General features: G+C 43.9%; 1 protein-coding gene across 1 annotated transcript in view; it reads left to right on the forward strand.

The window, feature by feature from the left end:
• Nucleotides 1-25,968, forward strand: part of LOC106601254 (protein TANC2-like) — a 149,275-nt gene that overhangs the window by 72,411 nt on the left and 50,896 nt on the right. Inside the window, 1 exon segment of the mRNA XM_045715128.1 lies at nt 160-256. Within this exon segment, the coding sequence (XP_045571084.1) occupies nt 193-256 (64 nt within the window). The 5' untranslated portion in view covers nt 160-192.

Here is a 25,968-nt window from a genome sequence, read left to right on the forward strand (position 1 = left end):
TGGCTATTTAACAGTCTGATGGCCTTGAGATGGAAGCTATTTTTCAGTCTCTCGGTCCCAGCTTTAGATGCCAAGTGAATACCGCTGACAACAAATAATAACCAACATCAGTAAATATAGCCTACATTACATTAAAAACACTCCCTTTTTCTTCTGCAGATTTCCCTATAGCCGCTGCAGACCGGTGCAGTCATGTTCAGGAACAGCTTGAAGATGCTGCTTGGCGGCAAGTCCAACCGCAAAAATCGCAACAGTGGTAAGTCAGTCTGACCAGTGTTGTGTATGTGGTGTGTCTGTCTGTATGTGTGTAAAACTTGCTCACCCACAGTTTAACTATGTGCTTCAATAATACAACATATGACTTACTGTGGTTATCGCCTGCTATTGAAGTCACTGAGATCTACCAGTGATGTCTCTCTTTGCCACTATGAACCAAGTCATTAACTTAAGCACTTATACTTGCCTCCTTTCACAAGTTGGCATCTGCCTAGCTTTTTTTACGTTGATAAAACGTGACTTGCGGTACACGAGGCATTGCGTTGCTGCTGAGTTCAGAGCGAGATACCTGTGACTACACAGCCATGGCACCCTCTCCAGGGACTTGAAGTGGAGCGTGCCACACGATCAGTAGAGACGTGTCAAGCTTGGTAAAGTACGTCTTTGGGATGCAACTGGTTAGGTTCACATCTTTAAAACTCGGTGCAGAGTCAGCTATACAGTACACCCCAAACACTCTCTTTTACTCAAGTTACTCATCTCCTGGAAACGAAGGTTTGAGGTCATTCACAAAGGGTTTCAGTCCCCATGAAACTGGAGACGGATTGTTTCCCATCATTAGTTCCTTTTAACTTGAAGAAACTTTATATGAATGTAAGTTACACAATTCTATTACTGCCCTTGTCTGACCAAGGAAATGTTTTGCAGCATGGTGAATATAGTTTTGCAGTTTCATTACAGTAGTTCCTACAGGCTCAAAATGTTAGCAACGTAAAAATTGGGGATGCACGATATATCGGTGAACATATCGGAATCGGACGATATTAGCTAAAGATGCCAACATCGCTATTGGCCCGACGTCTAGTTTAACATCTGTGCAAAACCGATGTCAAAGCTGACGTGCATACCTATATAACATAGGTACAGGATGTGATGATGTCACATAAAATGTTGTACTACACGTGCAACACAGCATTCCTAACCTAGCCCACAATGTCTGCTGTGTGGATCGAGCAGTCAACAATGTGAGCAGTCATTTGAAAGAGTAAGAAATTTCAGCGAGACAACTCAAAAGCGAAATCCATTAATGCCAAGATAATGGAATTCATTGCCCTTGACAATCAACCATTCTCTATCGTGGGTAATGTTGGCTTTCGCCGACTGGTCGAGCACCGGTACACACTACCAAGTGCGCTATTTTTCAGATGTTGCCCTACCAGAATTACACCGTAATAGCGTCACTGCTATTAGCTTCACGACTGACATTTGGACCAGCGATGTCAGCCCCATGATTATTATGAGTCTGACAGCACAGTGGGTCCACAAGGATTTCCTACTGAGGAAAGACCTATTGCCTGCTCATGATTGTGCGGTTTGTCATACCGCTGCTGCCATTTCAATGGCATTTGATAACATGTTTGAAACTTGGAAACATGAACACACTAGCTAGCTCCATTTAAACAACTGACTCAAGAAATACCCTCTGTCATGGCATTAAAACGCCTGCTCAACAAAACTTACGACACAGGCTTTGAACCAGCGATTCGGTGGCATTCTCTCTTTACTGTGTTGCCACCATGCTCAATGCTATGTACATGGACCGCTACTTCGATGCAGACAAGAAACAGGGTTTACGTGAAATGTTACATACACAGCTGGACAAGATGGAAATGGACACAGTGACAGTGCGCACCGAGGAAGAGAGGCCACGGACAGCTGAAACTTCACTGCTTGACATGTATGATGAAATCCTGGTTGAGAGTGAAACCACGGAACAAATGAACAACAAAACAGCACAGCAAGTAAGTGAAATAAATAGGTTTTGATTATGTTTTACTGGTAATGGGGACATGAGTAAATGCCAACAAAATACATTTTGTGTGTGTGTGTGTGTGTAACCTTTATTTAACTATGCAAGTCAGTTAAGAACACATTTTTATTTACAATGACGGCCTACCTCGGACGACGCTGGGCCAATTGTGCGCCGCACTATGGGACTCCCAATCACGGCCGGATGTGATACAGCCTGAATTCGAACCAGGGACTGTAGTGACGCCTCTTGCACTGCGATGCAGTGCCTTAGACCGCTGTGTCCATGTGTGTGTGTTAACTATTTAACTGTACTAGAATGCTTAAAAGGCATCACTTGTAAAATGTGCTACATTGTGCTCTAGGTTGGACAATACTGTCAATGGCTTGAGGAACTAAAGTTGTACCACCATTGGACTTTTGAACTATTTTATCATCAACTGAGTTGCTTTTCCTCAAGACTCGAGATTCACTGGTGTACATTTCTGCTACAGTGTAGCTGTAGGCTCATAAAAAAATGACCTGAGAGAATCTGAGCCAACCAAACACACAGTAACACAGTTTTTTAAACCATGCCACAGTGTCAAGAGACCCTCTGTTCCACACAAGCCCACACTGTGTCCACTCTTGACTGAAAGGTCGCTAATAGCCACCATTTGAAGGGCCAGAAAGGTTTTCAAGGCAGGGGTCGAGCCAGCGATAGTACCTCACATTTAATTCAGTGTCCCTGTAAGTTGTTGAAGTTGCTAATAGCAAAGGCTGTCTTCGTGGCAACGTGCAGCCTCAGTCATGACTGTGTTCTGCACCTCAGTAGGGAGGTGTGGTAGATCTTGGCCACTACTCGTCGGGTGTATATGTTTTTCTTCCTAAAGCCAGCGCTGAGAGGAAAGTGTCCGGCTCTACGCTATGTTTACCCTCAGAACAGTGCCACCCCAGTGTGTTCAGAGCTCCTCCGTTCCAGCCAAACAGAATGAGAAACGTGATTCAGCAAACGGGCTAGTCCATTTAGAGCGGCAAGTGTAGTCCAGGCTCTAAATCTGAAGCAATGATTTTCATGTTTCATAACCTCTCCCTTTATCCAGGGTAGTTATGGTAATTGAGCTAAAAGCCTGTGGTATCTGTTTTACCGGAAAGCCATTTTGAATTTCCTCAGTTACTTGTCTTGTCAGACCACAGATAGTTATGAAAGGCCATAGAGGGCTAATTAGGGTAATACAAGGTTATTAGGGGTCACAAGATACTATGACTGTGTACCACAGAAGTCTCATGTTGAAGGGACTGAAAATGAACTCATTGGCCTTACTCTTGAGGCAGAAAGTACTTTTGGAATACTGTTGAAATAGAGAGAGATCGCGGATTCCAATTCAAACAGAAGAAGGTAATGCACTGTGGGAGATGGGCCATTGTGGTTTTGTCGTGGGCTGGCAGAGGGTAGCAGGCAGGGGGCGATGAGGTGGGGGGGACACAGAGCCAGAGGTGTTTGGGCTCTGTACCAAGCCTGGCGTTGATGAGGTGCACTCCTGTCTACTCATTTTCCCTCTTGAGCTGTTGGGGGCTCAATCATAGCCAGCTGTTGACCAGAATGCTGTACTGCTGCCAACATCGAAGAGAATTTAGAATACAAGATTGTTATGTGACACAGAATCTAACGTGACACCAAACTACCACAACAGTTGGTCTTGGTAAAGCAGACTTTTTTTCTCCACGGATGGTCTGTTTCAAATTTCCCTGGGATGCAGTTGCTGCTTTTCTCTTGTTGTTTATATAAAAGACCCCCCCACTAGTTCTGGCAAACCATTTATGACTAGCATTCTCTCTTCCCATGTCCTTGTAATTTTGTTAGTTTCAAAGACATATTTTTGTCCCTCAACGCAAATGAAAGGGAAAGGGGGATACCTAGTCAGTTGTACAACTGAATGCATTCAACTGATATGTCTTCTGCATTTAACCCAACCCCTCTGAATCAGAAAGGTGCGGGGGGCTACCTTAATCGACATCCACGTCATCAGCGGCCGGGGAACAGTGGGTTAACGGCCTTGCTCAGGGGCAGAAAGACAGATTTTTACATTGTCTGCTTGGTGATTCGATCCAGCAATATTTCGATATCCTCAGCATATGTTTGGCATAAATTAAATCCAAGCCACCAGCAACTTGCCAAGTAAACATGAATGATCTCGCGACACTGGAAAACACAAGATGTCACCTTGGGATTGATGGTTACTAGCCTCCAGATTCCTCAACCTCTTGGATAAGAATCAAAGCTGACGTTAGCGCCAGCCAACTGCAACACGGTGCGATATTGTGTGCAGAGCGAGGAAAAAACCGTAATCTCCCAACCCTGCACAGACTGCGGTAAACATTTAGAACATGTCATAACACGTGTAGATTGCAAGGCAGGGGTTTCCTGGAACAAGCCAAGGCAGTTTTGTATTCAATGGCTATTTCTACAGTGCTGTAGAGCTCAGTGTTCAAGTTAAGAGTCAGACAATTTTTTTCCCCCAAGAGTAACTGCCTCACCTCACCTACCCCTTCATAAGAGGTTCGGTCATCCACTATATACCACTACAGTTGAAGTCGGAAGTTTACATACACCTTAGCCAAATACATTTAAACACAGTTTTTCACAATTCCTGACATTTAATACTAGTAAAAATTCTCTGTCTTAGGTCAGTTAAGATCACCACTTTATTTTAAGAATGTGAAATGTCAGAATAATAGTAGAGTGATTTCAGCTTTTATTTCTTTCATCACATTCCCAGTGGGTCAGAAGTTTACATACACTCAATTAGTTAGCATTCCCTTTAAATTGTTTAACTTTGGTCAAACGTTTCGGGTAGCCTTCCACAAGCTTCCCACAATAAGTTGTGAATTTTGGCCCATTCCTCTTGACAGAGCTGGTGTAACTGAGTCAGGTTTGTAGGCCTCCTTGCTCGCACACGCTTTTTAAATGTAAATTTTTTTAATATTTTTTTTTACATTTTAGTCATTTAGCAGACGCTCTTATCCAGAGCATACTTTTGTACCTGTTTTCTCCAGCATCTTCACAAGGTCCTTTGCTGTTGTTCTGGGATTGATTTGCACTTTTTGCACCAAAGATGAACATGGTACCTTCAGGCGTTTGGAAATTGCTCCCAAGGATGAACCAAACTTCTGGAGGTCTGGTTCATCCTTTTTTCTGAGGTCTTTTCTGATTTCTTTTGATTTTCCCATGATGCCAAGCAAAGAGGCACTGAGATTGAAGGTAGGCCTTGAAATACATACACAGCTACACCTCCAATTGACTCAAATTATGTCAATTAGCCTATCAGAAGCTTCTAAATCCATGACATCATTTTCTGGAATTTTTCAAGCTGTTTAAAGGCACAGTCAACTTAGTGTATGTAAACTTCTGACCCACTGGAACTGTGATACAGTGAATTATAAGTGAAATAATCTGTCTGTAAACAATTGTTGGAAAAATTACTTGTGTCATGCACAAAATAGATATCCTAACCGACTTGCCAAAACTATAGTTTGTTAACAAGAAATTTGTGGAGTGGTTGAAAAACGAGTTTTAATGACTCCAACCTAAGTGTATGTAAACTTCCTACTTCAACTGTATATACACATTCTGGTGGATGCTGATTCCTCTCCAAAATGCAGCATACGACTGCAGCACTGGGACACGCGGTGTGCTATGGCTAAGCAGCTTGTATGGATTCAGCCTTGAAAGCGGATGATGGAAAGGGACCAGGGGATGTGTGTGTCAGCTGCAGCAATCTGAGTTTGCTGGCTAATGCCGCTCAATGGCTCTGGTGACTGTCATTGCCAGCCAAGACCGTTGTGCCTGTCCCAGCACCGCCTGCTAATTGCAAGCTTTTTTTTGTCAGCAGCGTCAATGAAATCCAGTCAAATTTAGAGGCTCATGCAACCGAGACCAATCAGGCGCAGAGCAAGGAAGCTGTGCACATCGACAAAATTAGAGATTTTCACTGCAGCTGTGGGCCTTAGTTACTAGGCAGGCTGTCCCCTCCCATCATCCCCACCATGTTCATTCATTACTTCCTGTTTCGTGATGAGGTTATTTTCCGCAGAATTTAGTTTACCTCTTTAAATAGCACTTGTGGGAGTGATGGTGCTGAAGCCGGCAGCTTGTCAGGTATGATTTACAACCAAGACATGCAGCTCTATTAATTGTTTCTGTTATTGAGGAGGTGCACCATGTTAACATTGTCTGAATCAAACACATTATTTTTCATCCAACGTCGTACCCTCCTCTAAATGATTGTGCTAATTGAGTTGATTTTTGTAATTCAGTGCCCTCATGTTTGCCCACCAGAGGCTGTAGTAAGACCATGGGACAGTTTATTTTATTTATTTGCTCTGCCAAATCTCTGGCGCCAATGCGTTTATCTACCTCAGCACTCACTCTTATCAGTCCACACTCCTCCTTCCACTTCCCCTTCTCCCTCTCTCCACCTCCCTGATCTGCATCTCTCCATGGTTCTCTCTCTCCGTCTCCCTGCCCATGCCCGCTGACAGGCTCTGGCCCACTGCCCAGGTCCTGGGCGGAACGGCTGGCCCCCACCTACATTCCTCTATCCCTCCTACCTCCCACTATCCCACTCTACCTCCCCAGCCATAATCCCCCCCCCCCCCCAGAGTCCCTGCTGCCTGTGGAGAGAAAGCATCCCTGGAGCGAGGCCAGGAAGATGGGGGCTACTGTGCGGCTCAGGCTCTGCCTGCAACACTACAGAGGGGCTCAGCTGTAAGACAACCTCACTACCCTTCCTCTTCTCCCATCCATCAGTCAGTCTCTCTCTGGGGAACCCTTCCTTCCACCTTTATGTGTAGAACCTTTAGATCCCTTGGAATGATGAGTGACAACGTAGAGGAGTATGGGGATTATAGGAGCTGAATGCTTCTCAAACACCAGGTGTTGCTTCAACACAGGGATCACCTTATGTAACTTGGCAGGTCATCATAGCTCACTCAAATCCCCAAAGGAACAAGCTACAGGAGAGGACATAGGAGTGCACTGCTCACTGCAGTCAGTCTACAACAGAGAGAAACTATATTGTAAAGGAATGGGTTTCGTGAGAGTCAGTGCCAGCTACATAAAATGGGAGGACTTAGTACAGGCCATTCCCCTGCTAACAATGCTCTCTCTGGGCAGTCTCCTCCCTGATACAATCTTGCACCAAAGAGCCTGCACCAGGAGTCTCCCCTTCTAAACCAGTCTAAACTCAGTTCAGTAGTAGACACAGACACTAGACTCTGGCATGGTACTCTGCACCAGGAGGCCCAGTGTGTGACTGATGTTACACCCAGCCCTCCATGTGACTGATACAGTCATTAGAGACCTCATCTCTCCTTCCTTTCCCCAGTCGAGGCTTTACACAGAGTCACGTGGCTCCGAGGCTGCAGACGATCTTGCCCAGTCTCGCTTAGCTCACTGGTTTATCAATGTCGTCAACCCTAACCTCCTCACACCCAGCCAGTAGCAAGGGGTTGTAAGCCCTCACAAAAATTGACCGAATGGTACCCCTGTAGATTTGTGTTTCATATCTGTCTCCATGATTCATGTATAGGTGATTCACACCTGTATAGTAGATTATTTAGTAGGTAAAGACCAGACAAGCTGCTGTTGTAAAAGTGTTATTCCCCTTCTCTATTGGTAAAGGTAGAAGTTGCCCTTAACCACAGATCTAGGATCAGATTAGGAGGATTCAGTCCTTTTGCTTGGCAGTTTACTTTACTGTTGTACTATTGACTCTGATGCCAACTACCTACCATTGTAATATTGTGGTCTGGTAGGATGCCTATAGTTTTCAGTAGGTTACGCATGCCCAGACTCCACAAGTAGCGTCTCAGTCTTGGTGTGGTGTTGATGCATTGCAGGTTTATAGGGTTGTTTACAGCACTACAAAGCTCCACCATCCGCTTGTGTGTGTGAACCTGTCCTCTTTGGAATTCAGCCCTTTGGGAAAGTGTCACCTCAGATCATCGGATGGAACTCTTCTTGGAGTTTACGGATGGATACGTATGCGATCCATATTCACTTTGTGCACATACACATGCTAAAACACGTTATCGCATGCGCGTGTGCACACACACAATCAAAGAGACACACACATACGGAAACTTTGTAAGCAAGGGAACTGTCATTTATACTCACATTACATGTATAAGGTTCACAGCAGACATACTCTGTGTGTGTGTTGATCACCATTGTGCCTGTACAGAAACAACCTCTCTAGTTCAGAGGAAGAGCAACCTGGAGAGGAAGGAAAGGCTTCCCATTTTAAAATAGCATTTTATCTCAACACCTCTGAATACCCGGAAATATGTTTTTTAACCTACTACCACTCCGTAGTTCAGTAGAACTGTATTTCTATTAGAAGTCAACCGATTATGATTTTTCAACGGCGACACCGATTATTGGAGGACCAAAAAAAGCAGATACCAATTAATCGTCTGTTGTTTTATATATATATATGTGTGTGTGTGTGTGGGGTATATATATATATATATATATATACACTGCTCAAAAAAATAAAGGGAACACTTAAACAACACAATGTAACTCCAAGTCAATCACACTTCTGTGAAATCAAACTGTCCACTTAGGAAGCAACACTGATTGACAATACATTTCACATGTTGTTGTGCAAATGGAATAGACAACAGGTGGAAATTATAGGCAATTAGCAAGACACCCCCAATAAAGGAGTGGTTCTGCAGGTAGTAACCATAGACCACTTCTCAGTTCCTATGCTTCCTGGCTGATGTTTTGGTCACTTTTGAATGCTGGCTGTGCTTTCACTCTAGTGGTAGCATGAGACGGAGTCTACAACCCACACAAGTGGCTCAGGTAGTGCAGCTCATCCAAGATGGCACATCAATGCGAGCTGTGGCAAGAAGGTTTGCTGTGTCTGTCAGCGTAGTGTCCAGAGCATGGAGGCGCTACCAGGAGACAGGCCAGTACATCAGGAGACGTGGAGGAGGCCGTAGGAGGGCAACAACCCAGCAGCAGGACCGCTACCTCCGCCTTTGTGCAAGGAGGAGCAGGAGGAGCACTGCCAGAGCCCTGCAAAATGACCTCCAGCAGGCCACAAATGTGCATGTGTCTGATCAAACGGTCAGAAACAGACTCCATGAGGGTGGTATGAGGGCCCGACGTCCACAGGTGGGGGTTGTGCTTACAGCCCAACACCGTGCAGGACGTTTGGAATTTGCCAGAGAACACCAAGATTGGCAAATTCGCCACTGGCGCCCTGTGCTCTTCACAGATGAAAGCAGGTTCACACTGAGCACATGTGACAGACGTGACAGTCTGGAGACACCGTGGAGAACGTTCTGCTGCCTGCAACATCCTCCAGCATGACCGGTTTGGCGGTGGGTCAGTCATGGTGTGGGGTGGCATTTCTTTGGGGGGCCGCACAGCCCTCCATGTGCACGCCAGAGGTAGCCTGACTGCCATTAGGTACCGAGATGAGATCCTCAGACCCCTTGTGAGACCATAAGCTGGTGCGGTTGGCCCTGGGTTCCTCCTAATGCAAGACAATGCTAGACCTCATGTGGCTGGAGTGTGTCAGCAGTTCCTGCAAGAGGAAGGCATTGATGCTATGGACTGGCCCGCCCGTTCCCCAGACCTGAATCCAATTGAGCACATCTGGGACATCATGTCTCACTCCATCCACCAACGCCACGTTGCAACACAGACTGTCCAGGAGTTGGTGGATGCTTTAGTCCAGGTCTGGGAGGAGATCCCTCAGGAGACTATCCGCCACCTCATCAGGAGCATGCCCAGGCGTTGTAGGGAGGTCATACAGGCACGTGGAGGCCACACACACTACTGAGCCTCATTTTGACTTGTTTTAAGGACATTACATCAAAGTTGGATCAGCCTGTAGTGTGGTTTTCCACTTTAATTTTGAGTGTGACTCCAAATCCAGACCTCCATGGGTTGATAAATTGGATTTCCATTCATTATTTTTGTGTGATTTTGTTGTCAGCACATTCAACTATGTAAAGAAAAAGTATTTAATAAGATTATTTCATTCATTTAGATCTAGGATGTGTTATTTTAGTGTTCCCTTTATTTTTTTGAGCAGTATATATATATACATACACACACACACACACACACACACACATATATCCTCTCTAGGGTCGGCGGGACGAAATCGTCCAACCTACGTAACAGCCAGTGGAATCCTGTGGCGCGTTATTGAAATACCTTAGAAATGCTATTACTTCAATTTCTCAAACATATGACTATTTTACACCATTTTAAAGACAAGACTCTCGTTAATCTAACCACACTGTCCGATTTCAAAAAGGCTTTACAACGAAAGCAAAACATTACATTATGTCAGCAGAGTACCCAGCCAGAAATAATCAGACACCCATTTTTCAAGCTAGCATATAATGTCACATAAATCCAAACCACAGCTAAATGCAGCACTAACCTTTGATGATCTTCATCAGATGACAACCCTAGGACATTATGTTATACATGCATGTTTTGTTCAATCAAGTTCATATTTATATCAAAAACCAGCTTTTTACATTAGCATGTGACGTTCAGAACTAGCATACCCCCCGCAAACATCCGGTGAATTTACTAAATTACTCACGATAAACGTTCACAAAAAACATAACAATTATTTTAAGAATTATAGATACAGAACTCCTCTATGCACTCGATATGTCCGATTTTAAAATAGCTTTTCGGTGAAAGCACATTTTGCAATATTCTCAGTAGATAGCCCAGCCATCACGGCTAGCCATTTAGACACCGACCAAGTTTAGCCCTGATCAAACTCCGATTTACTATTACAAAAGTTTCATTACCTTTGTTGTCTTCGTCAGAATGCACTCCCAGGACTGCTACTTCAATAACAATGTTGGTTTGGTCCAAAATAATCCATCGTTATATCCGAATAGCGGCGTTTTGTTCGTGCGTCCCAGACACTATCCGAAATGGTAAATCAGGGTCGCGAGCATGGCGCAATTCGTGACAAAAGATTTCTAAATATTCCATTACCGTACTTCGAAGCATGTCAACCGCTGTTTAAAATCCATTTTTATGCCATTTTTCTCATAAAAAAGTGATAATATTCCGACCGGGAATATCCTTTTAGGTAAACAGACAAAGGAAAAGAAAGCTTTCGGTCGACGCGGGCACGAGCCTGAGTCTCACAGTACTGTAACCAGCCACTACCCAAACGCACTACTTTGTTTCAGCCAGAGCCTGCAAAGCCACGATTCAGCATTTTGCCGCCTTCTGAGAGACCATGTGAGCCGTAGAAAGTGTCACGTAAGAGCAGAGATCCCCTGTAATTGATAGAGATAATCAACAAGGCCAAGAAATGGTCAGACAGGGTACTTCCTGTACAGAATCTTCTCAGGTTTTGGCCTGCCAAATGAGTTCTGTTATACTCACAGACACCATTCAAACAGTTTTAGAAACTTTGGAGTGTTTTCTATCCAAAGCTAATAATTATATGCATATTCTAGTTTCTGGGCAGGAGTACTAATCAGATTAAATCGGGTCCGTGAAAATACTGCCCCCTAGCCATAACAGGTTCAAGTTCCTTGCTCAGAACATATGAAAGCTGGTGGTTCAATATTCCCAGTTCTTCAATATTCCCAGTTAAGAAGTTTTAGGTTGTAGTTATTATAGGAATTATGACACGTCGACTATTTCTCTCTATACAATTTGTATTTCATATACCTTTGACTATTGGATGTTCTAATAGGTACTTTAGTATTGCCAGCCTAATATCAGGAGTTGATAGGCTTGAAGTCATAAACAGCGCTGTGAATCAAGCATTGCTAAGAGCTGCTGGCAAACACAGTAAAGTTTGAATGAATGCTTACGACCCTGCTGCTGCCTCCCACCGCTCAGTCAGACTGCTCTATCAAATCATGGACTTAATTATATAATAAACACAGTAATACGAGCCGAAATGATAATTTCGAAAAAACAAAACGTTTATTATTTCATTTAAATCCGTAACCGTTCCGTATTTTATCGAACGGGCGGTAACCCTAAGTCTGAATATTGCTGTTACATTGCACGACCTTCAATGTTATGTCATAATTATGTAAAATTCTGGCAAATTAGTTCGCAAGGAGCCAGGCGGCCCAAACTGTTGCATATACCCTGACTCTGCGTGGCACAATTTCTCTCGTTAATATTGCCTGCTAACATGAGTTTCTTTTAACTCAATTTGCAGGTTTTAAAATACATACTTCTGTGTATTGATTTTAAGAAGGGCATTGATGTTAATGGTTAGGTACATTCGTGCAACGGTTGTGCATTTTTCACAAATGTGCTTAAATCATCCCCCGTTTGGCGAAGTAGGCTGTGATTCGATGATAAATTAACAGGCACCGCATTGATAATATGCAACGCAGGACAAGCTAGTTAACCTAGTAATATCATCAACCATGTGTAGTTAACTAGTGATCATGTGAAGATTGATAGTTTTTTTATAAGATAAGTTTAATGCTAGCTAGCAACTTACCTTGGCTCCTTGCTGCACTCGCGTAACAGGTGGTCAGCCTGCCACACAGTTTCCTCGTGGGATGCAATGTAATCGGCCATAATCGGCGTCCAAAAATGCCGATTACCAATTATGAAAACTTGAAATCGGCCCTAATTAATCTGCCATGCCGATTTTAATCGGTCGACCTCTAATTCCTATTCACGGCTATTCTGAATGTGCCCTCACTTGGATTGAAGGTTGTGTTCTCAAACACCGTTCCCTCTGATGTGACGAGTTGTTTTGTGAATAATCATGTTTACTTGATTATGCTTGTGTGGGTGGGTCTATCTATGTATCGGAGTGGGCTTATATAAGTATGCATGGATCAAGTATGTGTCTGTACTATTGTCTATACAATTATTAGGATTTCTGTGTGTTTTGGGAGTGTGAGTGTGATGCTTTTATGTGGTTGTTCAAGGAGGACATTGCAGTCAGTGTGCTTTTTAGAGCTTCCGAGTGTTTTCTGTGTCGAGTGGGAGATGGAGGGCGAGTCCGCCCGCCTGCCTGTTCCTGTGTGTCTGTCCTTGTATGTGTTCCTGCGCGTGCGCCAATACCTGGCACTTGCTTTCAACACTGCAGAGCTCACTCTCTGTCTACAGCTCTCCATCTCTCTCTCTCTTACTCTTCTCCTCTTCCCTCTCCTTTTTTATCACTCATAATTTGTGTGCCTCTTGCCATATCTCTCTGCCATGTCCTTCAAGTAGTTTACCATGGTACAGGATTTTACTAGCTGGAGACGCAGCCCTTTTCTACTAACTAAGGTGAGACTGACTCAAGCTTTACCTGGCTAGGGTACTTGCATAGGAGGGTGGAATCTAGGGGTGGGGGGAGTCTAGGGGCCATAGAGAAGGGACAGGTAATTGTGGTCGGGTTCAGAGAAGTACGTGTTTACTGCTGAGACTGCTGGGATGACTGTCCTTTAGCTGCTCTGTGATGCACACACCTCTGAGTACTAGCTAGCTAGTCTAGCACTGCCCACTGGATGTCAATCAGGATGACTGCCAGTTCTGATCTTTTCGGTGTGGTTCTATGCTATGAAATTCTTCTCTCTCGGTTTCTGATTCTGCCTCATGTACTACTCTGGCTTTCTCTCTCCAGCCCATTATGCGCCTGCTCCCCCTCTCTCTCTGGTGTGACAGGTTATGGGCGGGGAAGGGGCTGGGGTGTGGAGAACATGGAGCCTCTCTCACACAGAGTTATGTGCGCTGCATGTATGATTTCTCTCTCTGGCAAGTCGCAGGCACAGGCAGCATAATGATGCGAAGTAGCCGTTTCCTTCCCTCCCTAGCAGCACAGGGCTCCTGCAGATAAAGGCAGAACACACACACACACACACACACCGTTACACATGTTATACACGTTACACATGTTACATACATACGCGTTACACACGCGCACGTGTTACACATGTTACACACGCACGTTACACACAGACACGTTACACATACATACGCGTTACACACATACGCGTTACACATGTTACACACATACGCGTTACACATGTTACACACACATGCGTTACATATGTTACATGCATACCTGTTACACATGTTACACACATACGCGTTACACACACACATTACACGCGTTACACGCACACACGTTACACACAGACGTGTTACACACGATACACACAGATGCGTTACACACATTACACACACACGTTACACACACACGTTACTCACACGCGTTACACACAGACCCATTACACGCGTTACACACACACACGCGTTACACACACATACACTCTCACACATACTGACTATACAAAGCATTAAGGACACCTGCTCTTTCCATGGCATAGACTGACCAGGTGAATCTAGGTGTAAGCTATGATCCCTTGGTCACTTGGAGGAGACAGATTAAAGAAGTATTTTTAAGCCTTGAGACATAAATTGTGTATGTGTGCCATTCATAGGGTGAAGGGGCAAGACACAAGATTGAAGTGCCTTTGAACAGGGTATGGTAGTAGGTGCCGGGCACACTGGTTTGTGTCAAGAACTGAAATGCTGCTGGGTTTTTCACACTCAACAGTTTCCCGTGTGTATCAAGAATGGTCCACCACCCAAAGGACATCCAGCCAACTTGACACAACTGTGGGAAGCATTGGGGTCAACATGGGCCAGCATCCCTGTGGAATGCTTTCAACACCTTGTAGAGTCCATGCCCTGACAAATTGAGGCTGTTCTGAGGGAAAAGGGTGAGGGGAGGGTGCAACTCAATATTAGAAAGGTACACAATTACTGTCTGACACGCATCCAATCACGTACACACACTCATCCCATCAACAAGCATTATTTTTCTCTCTATTACACAGAAACACATTCACTCACACACACCCCTCACCCTCCCATGCACAGTCACACACACTCATTCTTACCCATATTCCCCCTCTCCTTTTCTGCCTCTCCCCTCTAAACACACACACACATCCCTCCACTGTCAGTATCTCTCGCCCACTCTGGGTTTGAGAGAGGGAGAGAGGACAGTGGGATCAGGTTGCTCTGCCTGTGAAGTTTCTCTGCTGCTCTTCTTATTCTGCTTTAACTCTGCTCTAATGCCTAGCAGCAGGGAAGCACTGATGGCTTCTGAATAGAGAGGAAATGACTTGCTTTAAAATCCTCACATCATTAACCACCCAGAGAGAAAATACAGCTAATGGTATTGTTCTCTTCTGGCCAATCCATAGCCCAGTATGAGTGTGTAGAGTATGTGGTTAATGAGTATAGTGGGTGGCTGGTGAAGGTGGGCATGGTTGAGTGTTTGCTGGGGGCGGCTGGTTAGATAAGTGCCCACCACACAGTACAGTGGCTCAGCAGAAACATTACATTCCCAAACTGTTCTTGCACTTGCACCCCACAACATTTCTGTGTGATTCCTCACGAAACCCAGACAAAAAAAGACCATGATTTGGGGGATTTTCATGAAATGTAAGCCATAGGATAGTGCTTTGGGGGAAAGATTGTTGACATACACTACCGTTCAAAAGTTTGGGGACATTTCTAAGTGACCTTGTTTTTGAAAGAAAAGCCATTTTTTTGTCCATTAAAATAACATCAAATTGATCAGAAATACAGTGTAGACATTGTTAATGTTGTAAGTGACTATTGTAGCTGGAAACGGCTGATTTTTAATATCTACATACGCGTACAGAGGCTCATTATCAGCAACCATCACTCCTGTGTTTCAATGGCACGTTGTGTTAGCTAATCCAAGTTTATAATTTTAAAGGACTAATTGATAATTACAAAACCCTTTTGCAATTATGTTAGCACAGCTGAAAACTGTTCTGATTAAAGAAGCAATAAAACTGTCCTTCTTTAGACTAGTTGAGTATCTGGATCATCATTATTTGTGGGTTCGTTTACAGGCCCAAAATGGCCAGAAACAAAGAACTTTCTTCTGAAACTAGTCAGTCTATTCTTGTTCTGAGAAATGAAGGCTATTCCATGCGAGAAATTGACAAGAAACTGAAGATCTCGTACAACGCTGTGTACAACTCCCTTCACAGAACAGCGCAAACTGGCTCTAGCCAGAAAAAGCCATATCTCAGACTGGCCAATAAAAAGAAAAGATTAAGATGGGCAAAATAACACAGACGCTGGACAGAGGAAGATTGGGGGAAAAAAGTGTTATAGACAGACAAATCTAAGTTTCAGGTGTTCGGATCACAAAGAAGAACATTCGTGAGATGCAGAAAAAAATGAAAAGATGCTGGAGGAGTGCTTGACGCCATCTGTCAAGCGTGGTGGAGGCAATGTGATGGTCTGGGGGTGCTTTGGTGGTGGTAAAGTGGGAGATTTGTCCAGGGTAAAAGGGATCTGGAAGAAGGAAGGCTATCACTCCATTTTGCAACGCCATGCCATCCCCTGTGGACGGTACTTAATTGGAGCCAATTTCCTCCTACAGCAGGACAATGACCCAAAGCACAGCTCCAAACTATTTAGGGAAGAAGCAGTCAGCTGGTATTCTGTCTATAGTGGAGTGGCCAGCACAGTCACCGGATCACAACCCTATTGAGTTGTGGGAGCAGCTTGACCGTATGGTACGTAAGAAGTGCCCATCAAGCCAATCCAAGTTGTGGGAGGTGCTTCAGGAAGCATGGGGTGAAATCTCTTCAGATTACCTCAACAAATTGACAACTAGAATGCCAAAGGTCTGCAAGGCTGTAATTGCTACAACTAGAGGATTATTTGACGAAAGCAAAGTTTGAAGGACACAATTATTATTTCAATTAAAAATCATTATATCCTTATCAATGTCTTTCCTATTCATTTTGCAACTCATTTCATGTATGTTTTCATAAAAAAACAAGTACATTTCTAAGTGACCCCAAACTTTTGAACGGTAGAGTATATTTGACATAATTGAGACATTGATCAAAGTTGACATATTTATGACATTTTAAGGCCTTACCCAGACTCCATAGTGTTTCATCTGTAGTCGCTACAAAGCAAACATTGGTGTCATATGAAGCGTTACCGCTTGCTCTGTGATATGTGTAGTATTTTGATTTCAACATTTGTTTGCTATATATTGTTAAACATAATATATTCTAACCGGCTTTTCAAAGTTCCAGAGTGGGATCTCTCCTACTTTTAGAGTTAGGATCCAATATGTAAGCTTTACCAACAGAGTGAATATGAAAATTGATTCTGCTGGTGATTTACTGGATGTGCAATGATACAAGTAAGAGGGCTGGATTGGTTACCTTGCCTACTGTGGCAATGTCTCTGTATTAAATGGGCCATAACTTAGAACTAGCAGAGAGCATATTATGTCTGGGTTTTGTGAGGAGTTATCTTCTGTTACACTATGATACTGTCTCCATGTCCCTTATCATCTGGATGATAATGTTGTCACAACTTTGCTTTAATGTTCTCACATTGTTTCTCTAGGGTCCCGCTAACTCCATATATGTAACATCATGGTACACAAGGTCACTGACTCGCTTCTCCTCCTTTTCTTTCCCCTCTTCTCCTCCAATTAGTGAATTCTGCCAACGCTGCTGGATTTATGGGCTTTATCATGCAACGCCTGCCGCTGAGCACAGCAGGATCCACACAGCTGTGGATCCACACAGCCTCTCACAGCATTCATCAGCTTCTTACCACCCCTGTTTACAGCAGTACAGGCTAATGAAGCTCTATGAAGCTTAAATGTCTCCCAATGTCATCCTTTGATGCACAGGATTGCTCCCCCTGTCATTAAGCCATGGTTTCATCGATGCTCCCATCAACATGTTGTAGTGTCCATTGAGGAAACCATCTGATGACACTGCCTGATGCCATCGTCTACACCTCAGCCGTTAGCTTTAGCCTGTTGCTAACAGACGCCTTCGATTTCAACTGAATGTCAGGTTACTTCCCTCTCAGTGTATTTTTAGGAACAGGTCAGGTCATTGGGAAAACCTCTGGGCCCTATTATAACCTTGTCGTTTTCATTGAAGTGGGATAAACAGTGCTCTGCTAGCAAAGCCTAGCTTGTAGCAGACGCCACCAGATGAACTTTAGCATGCTTTGTTTGGAGAGCGAGAGAGAGAGCCCAGTGGAGCACTTGATGAGAGACAGACGGACAGAGAAGAGGAACAAAACAAAACCGATAGAAAACAGGAGTGGAGGAGTGGTGGCTCACAGCCCGGGGTTTTGTCTTGTCTCCTCTCCTCTATTTTCTCCTCCTCTCGCTGGCTAACCCACTCCCTCATGCTCTCGCTCACACACAGCCAGAAAGCTGAATTGTTCAACAGTGCAAGACTACACCCAAGCATTGCTTCTTTCTCCAGGCCAGAAACACACACACACACACACACCTTAACTAGCATCCCTTAACACGTCACACGTCGCAACTGGAAGTGCGTGTTTATAATGGCTGCTAGGCTGTACAAGGCTTTAACATCTGGAACCATGTGGAACACTTAGCTCCTCACATGCTCCAAACAAGCAGGCCAATATTCCCCACAGCAAAGAGAAAACAACAGAGGATTGGAATTGTATGTTTAGGTATGGTACCTCAGGTCTTGTTTCCCCCATGTATAATTCTATTTAGAGAAAAAAAAATATACTATTTGTAGTAACAAAATAAGCCTAGCAAGTAAGGTTATAGTACGGTACCTCTAATACAATGATTAAAGATGGTGTAGCTAACCCTGGGCTAGGAAAAACTCCAGGCCCTATTGGTGAAGTCTGGTCTATCGCCTCTGTCTCTGTGTCCTACTCAGAGGGATTGCTAACAAGACCACTAAATAGCTAATCAAATGACTACCTGCATTGACCCTTTTTGGCACAAACTCTCTTGCACTGACTCTATGGACACACACTCACACATACAGTACTTACACTAACACCCCAACACACTACATACTGTACGCCCACACACACATAACACGCTAACACATGCATCCTGACGCCACACACACTTTCACACTCACCACATACACTGCAGCTACTGTTTTATCTATCCTGTTGCCTTGTCACTTTACCCCTACGTATATGTACAGTACATAGCTACCTCAATTACCTCGTACCCCTGCATATCAACTTAGTACTGGTAATCCCTGTATATAGCCATGTTACTTTTACTCGTCATTATTATTCGTTAGTCACTGTATTTATTCCTCCTATATTTTTTCATCTTTAACTCTGCATTGTTGGAAAAGGAGCCATAAGTAAGCATTCCACTGTTAGTCTACACCTGTTGTTTACGAAGCGTGTGACAAATGATTGGATTGATTTGGAGGTGGAGAAACACAGCTGGTCACCTTCAGCTCAGAGTAGACCAAGGTCAGAGCAGACATTTGTCTTCATCAGGGGTCTCTGGCCCTGTTCAAATAGGTATAGGTTAACTCCTAATGTGCATATTGGATACATTAAGTATAAACCCCTACTTCAGAGTACAATTCATCAGTCCACATAATTAGAATAGATTATCTTGCATACTCGTGCTATGACTAGTACATGCATTTATTAAGTTCTAAGTCATTTTAATTGACAGGTCTGATTTAATGACTACTTTCAGACACGATGTACACAGATATAGGGTATGGTTACTGCTGGTATTGGACATTTCTTAGAGGAATTCATTCAAATATTGGGTTCACCCATTTCAAATAGAGACTTCCTGCAGTTTACTAGTATCACATTTACAGTTATTGAATCCCACCTGTCTTGTAAATGCGTCATACATAAGGCTTCCACAGGGCCCTGAGACCCTTTATTGCCTAATTAAGAGTGTGAGTGAACACCCCATCAGTGTAAAGTGTCCGCTTCGTGGATGTCAGGGCCGCTCTCATATTGATCCATGTGGTGTGTCTCACCAGACAGTGGAGAGAACTAGAGAATGTCTCTGAATATTAAGCTAGCCTAAATGATGTGAAGAGGCACCAGGCATGTTGAATTATTCGAAGTGCCAGAAAGTAACCATTGATACCCCACTATAAGTGTGTAAATAAACTACTAGGTGCCAGCTGAAGAATAGTGTTACCAAACAATTCTTCCTGCCACAGCCCAGTCTTAAGCTGCAACCCAGTGTAATTGGTTGGGATCCACCATGTGGGAAAAGCTGCCATAGGGTAGTGCTCCCAGGCACTTCGGTTGGTTATAGGCAACAGCCTTTAGGGAAGGCTACATGACAACACAGGATGGAACATGTGTTCCCATGACACAAGCAGCTGTCGTAACCGCCCCCTCTGTGCCGTGTGTGTGACTAGGGAGAGTTGCGTCATGGACGTGGCTTTATGCCAGAGCACCGTATGGCGTTCCACTTTCTGCCAATAGCTCTCTGTGGTCCTACTGTTGGCTATGGTGTTAGCATGCTATCATTAGCATGCCATGGTGTTATACTATGATGTTAGCATCATAGCCCCCCCCCCAAATCATCCCAGCTGGTGTTGGGGGTGGTTGTTCCCATGAAATGGGACTTTGGGCAGTGCCACACAGAGCAGATTTAGGCCATGCTTTGGGCTTAGGACCCAAGCTGCTGGGTTTTGCGTTGGGGGGAGGTAATGTACTAGAACAATTGCTTTTCAACATGCTGGACCTGATAATATCAAGCCTACAGGAGAAATTTGTATGGAACTTTTCCAGTCAACCCATATTGTAGGTAATTAGCTTAGATAATTTATTTAACTTGTCCATAGACGACAGGGAAATATTTGTAAAACTGAGGTTTATTTTTCTTCATCTTTACTTTTTCCCTTGTTCTCTTTCCCTGTCCTCTGCCTCACAATACTGCTCTCCCCCTGCAATGGTAATAGAGCAGAGAGAGGGAGGAAGATAAAGAGAGGGAGAGAATGATGTGGGATGATACTGTAACCCCTGTCCTGCGCTCCATTTCAGACTCAAGGACACTAGGCAGATCGGTACTCAGATTTAGTGGAGTGATTTTTCATTAGGTGAACAGTCGCTTTACACACTACATAAATTGAGATCTCTGCCGCTCTCTATCACTAACTTACTCCCCCATCCTGTGGAGTCATTGTTTTCAGGGCATTGTGTGTGTGCGCACGTTTTCCTACATTTTCAGGACCGCAATGTCCTAACACTTCACCTTAATGTCATGAAAAGGTAGAAAAACAAACTTTTTTTGAAAAGTCAGGTCCTGAATTTGTTCAAATGCTATGCTAAGCTTACAGGTTAGGTTTTGGCGTTAGGTTTAGGGTTAGGGTTTTTGGGATTCATGTTAGGTTAGGGAAAATAGTTTTTTTTATGGTGAAAAGTATTACGTCAAAATGTCCTTACATTTCACCGAAGTGTGTGTGGAAAACAGTGCATTATGGGCCTTAGTCCTCCTCATGCTAATTCTAATGCACATAAATTCATCTGACAAAACCAATACTAAAAGAGCAAATGTGTGGCAATGATTAGGCTACACAACACAAACAGGCAACCAAATTATCAAATGCATGAACAAACACTCACAAACTAGCCTCCTTTCCCCCGCTTTCAACTGCTCACTCTTTGCTCTCCCTTGCCTCGTTTTTTTGACTGCTTCCAAATTGTGACCAATGTTCAGTACAGTATGTGTTTTGTCAGGGTGACTGAATGTCCTTTCCACTGTCACCCTTTTAAAATTCACTCCAAGTAAATGTTTTCCCATAATCATTTATTTAGTTAGGATCAGATAAAACAACCTCAAATCTTACCCCTAACCATTAGGGACATTATAATATAGCTGATCCTGGACCATTCGTTAGGGGGAAAGCTCTCCTGCCACACCACTCTAGAGTCCCTTTGATCTCCCTGAGGGGACAGAAAACACCTCAGTCACAGCTAGTGTTTTAACATACTGTCATACCGCAAATCCAATTTCCCCTGACATCCTTTGCCGTTTGTGTGGTGGGTTTTTGATCAAAGCAGCGTATGAATTCCTTCACACAGTCGGTTGCGGTTCCGCTCCGGTGACACTTTTACCACTTTTTACCTCCTTCCCTCGTGGCAGTTCTCACTGGTGATTAGTTTGCTCCCTCCTTGCTCTCCCAGGCTTAGAGCTGCCTGCCTGGGACTCTGAAGTCATTTAGTGACGGGGTGCATTTCCTATCATGTCTCTGCATTCATCCATTCGGGTGGTTAAGGCTCTTCTTCCACATTGTGAGAGAAACTCCAGAAGGCATTTTCATGTGGAGCAAAGGGTGTGACATTTTACCTCCACAGTAAAGTTAGAGAGTGATTATATTAATTGCGGACATGGGCATATGGTGAAAATTGTGGTCTCCATCTCCCCCATCTCTTTCTATATCTCTCTCACTTCACTTCAGTCACTCACTCTCACACAGAGACACACACACCACATGGCCCTCCCTCCCTCTTGTGTAACTGGCCATCCGTCCACTTGGTCCATCTGTTGTTTGGCGAGCCGTTCAGTAGACGAGCTCAACACAACAGGCCAGCTTCCTGTCTGACGCCATCTGATGCACGTGTGTGTGTGTGTGCATGTGGTCCCTTTTACTTTACCTTCCCATGCAGATGTACTGAAGAGATCTACAGTAGTAGCAGCCTTAAATAACAGAACATGATGGCCACAACTCCCTCTCGTCCTCCCTTTCCATCTACTGTTTCATAACCGGAGGAGTGCAACCACTAAGGAGCTCAAACACTAAGACGGCTCAAACTCTCGCTCTCTCCCTTTTCTTTCTCCCGCTCTTTCTCCCTCTTTATTTCTCTTTCTTTCTTTCTCCCTCTCTTTCTTTCTTTCTTTCTTTCTCTCTTTCTTTCTTTCTCCCTCTTTCTTTCTTTCTCTCTTTCTTTCTTTCTCCCTCTCTTTCTTTCTTTCTCTCTTTCTTTCTTTCTCCCTCTCTTTATTTCTCTCTTTCTTTCTTTCTTTCTCTCTTTCTTTCTTTCCCTCTTTCTCCCTCTTTCTTTCACCATTTCTCTCTTTCTCCCTCTTTCTTTCACCCTTTCTCTTTCTCCCTCTTTCTTTCACCCTTTCTTTCTCTCTTTCTTTCTTTCTCTTTCTTTCTTTCTTTCTTTCTTTCTCCCTCTCTTTCCCTTTCTTTCTCTCTTTCTTTCTTTCTCCCTCTCTTTCTCCCTCTCTTTCTCTCTCTTTCTCCCTCTTTCTTTCTCTCTTTCTCCCTCTTTCTTTCTCCCTCGTTCTTTCTTTCTCCCATGTTCTTTCTTTCTCCCTCTTTCTCTCTTTCTTTCTTTCTCCCTCTCTTTCTTTCTCTCTTTCTTTCTTTCTCCCTCTCTTTCTCCCTCTCTGCTTCCTCTTTCTTTCTCTCTCTTTCTTTCTCCCTCTTTCTTTCTCCCTCGTTCTTTCTTTCTCCCTCTTTCTCCCTCTTTCTTTCTTTCTTTCTCCCTCTTTCTTTCTTTCTCTCTCTTTCTTTCTTTCTCCCTCATTCTTTCTTTCTCCCTCTCTTTCTCCCTCTTTCTTTCTTTCTCCTTTCTTTCTTTTTCTTTCTCCCTCTCTTTCTTTCTTTCTTTCTCCCCCTCTTTCTTTCTTTCTCCCTCGTTCTTTCTTTCTCCCTCTCTTTCTTTCTCTTTCTCCCTCTTTCTTTCTTTCTTTCTTTCTTTCTTTCTTTTGTTCTTTCTTTCTCTCTTTTTCTTTCTTTCTTTTTCTTTGTTTCTCTCTTTCATTCTCCCTTTCTTTCTTTCTCCCTCTTTCTTTCTCTCTTTCTCTCCCTTTCTCCCTCTTTCTTTCTTTCTTTCTTTCTTTCTTTCTTTCTTTCTTTCTTTCTTTCTTTCTTTCTTTCTTTAATTCTCTCTTTCATTCTCTCTTTCGTTCTCCCTCTCATTCATTCTCTTTCTTTCTCTCTTTCTCCCTTTCTCCCGCTTTCTCTCTTTCTTTCTCCCTCTCTTTAATTCTCTCTTTCTTTCTCTCTTTCTTTCTCCCGCTTTCTTTCTTTCTCCCTTTCTTTCTCGTCTTTCTTTCTCTCTCTTTCTTTTGTTCTCCCTTCCTTTCTTTCTCTTTCTGTCTTTCTCCCTCTTTAATTCTCTCTTTCTCCCTCTTTCTTTCGTTGTCCCTTTCTTTCTTTCGTTCTGCCTCTCTTTCTTTCTCCCTCTTTCTTTCTATCGTTCTTTCTTTCTTTCTTTTTCTCTCTCTCTCCCTCTCCCTCAGGGTCGTATTAACTCTAATCTCTGTCACTAGAAATGCAAGACTAAGTGTCTGGACCAACCCTCCCCTGTTCACTATGCATTCGAGACACATGGCTCACTTTGCTCATAATCTAATGTATGATCTCAAAGAAAACAACTTGTGGAGCTCATCGTTGTATCTCTGTGATGGTGTGGCCTATTGTATCAATCCATCTGGTGGTTATGTAGTTCTGTCAACATGGACATTCAGCATGGTGTAGTGTACATACAGTGCTGAGATGGAGTCATCGTCCATATCTGTGTGATGTCTCCATACCTTTAACTCCATTACCCTAGAGAGACAGTCATTGCTGTTACATACCGGTAAGATACACTTGGCTCCCATAAGGTTAAAGCTATGCTCTTTATTACACTTTTGCAGCACTGCAAATTCCCCTGGCTGGCAGATTACCTTTCGTGACATTGAAGGGGCGCAGCGGCATCATCCGTATCTTATTCCCCCTCCTCTGCCTCAGGCCTCGGGCACAGGGACTGATATACTGTCTCTGAGGGGCCAGAGGGCTAGGTGGGGACACGTAACGGGAGGCCTGTTGTGCTGTAATATACTGCTGTAATATCTCGTTACAGCAGCACAGTAATAACATTATCAGTTTAATTGGCTGTGAATTGAAACGCCCAGAATGGCATTTCACCCCCTTAACACCTCCCCTACCCCCTTTTTCTCAGCCCCCCTCACCATACCCACTCCTCCTAGTGATGTAGAAGTGGTTAGATTAGAGTTAGCCAATAGGCACAGATCCAGACATCAATTGAGAAGGTGAAAGGCATTAAGGCTGCTGGGAAGGGAGTGGCAGGTTGTTGATGCTGTAGCACAGTCGAACACAGACACACAGGTGAACACACACTTAGTCACATCACACACAATTAGAACATCAACAGACGCAAATTGCTAAAACATAATCCAAGCGTGGTGTGTGTGTCTGTACTGTGTATTCCAATCAAACTGCTGTTCCTCTGTGTATAGAATTGTCTGTGACAGCCTGTTTTCACCTTGCTACCCACCATCCCCTCTCCCTGTCTACTAATACATGTTCATTAGTGTGGCCTTGTGCTGTGTCACATGGGTTGCCAGTGTGACACACTGCTGCTGGTGTCATCAGCCTGTGTCCCTGTCTGAGGTGCCTGTCACCTGACATGGTGGCACTCAGGTGCTTCTTGACTGAAGAGTACTGTGATTCCTGACATTGTTCATGTTAATTCTGTCACATTAGGGAAAGGGGGATACCTAGTCAGTTGCGCAACTGAATGCTTTCAACCGAAATATGTGTTCTGCATTTAACCCAACCCCTCTGAATCAGAGCGGTGCGGGGGAGGAGCTGCCTTAATCCACGTCATCGGTGCCTTGCACAAGGGCAGAACAGCAGATTTTTCCACCTTGCCGGCTCGGGGATTCGACCAGCGACCTTTCCACTAGGCTACCTGCTGTTGCCAGGGGAAACGTCTAGTGTGCTGTAGAAAGGAGAGGGAGGATAGAGTAATGCCACATTCAGTCTTTGCCTTTATTCTCGATCAATTGGATACATTTTTATTGATCATCAGTTTCTGCTATATTTGGATATCTGGCACAGTCAGAGCTATTGAATGTTCCAGCTGACATTTTATGTCACTTTAATATGTGGTAAGATGACATTCCAGCATCCCTAGTGGCTGTGCTATCCTACCCTATCCTAATTAGCCTGCTGTTTCACTACCAGACAACAGGCAGGTGCTTGTCTGAGAGAGAAACAAAATGGATCCATTCATTAACACTAGGATGACAGTTGCAGAGGTTTGCCAGCTTGTACGGTGAAACTGCAGCCTCAACCGTGTCTAAAACTGGA

This window comes from Salmo salar, chromosome ssa03, assembly GCF_905237065.1.
Source record: "Salmo salar chromosome ssa03, Ssal_v3.1, whole genome shotgun sequence".
Lineage (NCBI taxonomy): Eukaryota > Metazoa > Chordata > Actinopteri > Salmoniformes > Salmonidae > Salmo > Salmo salar.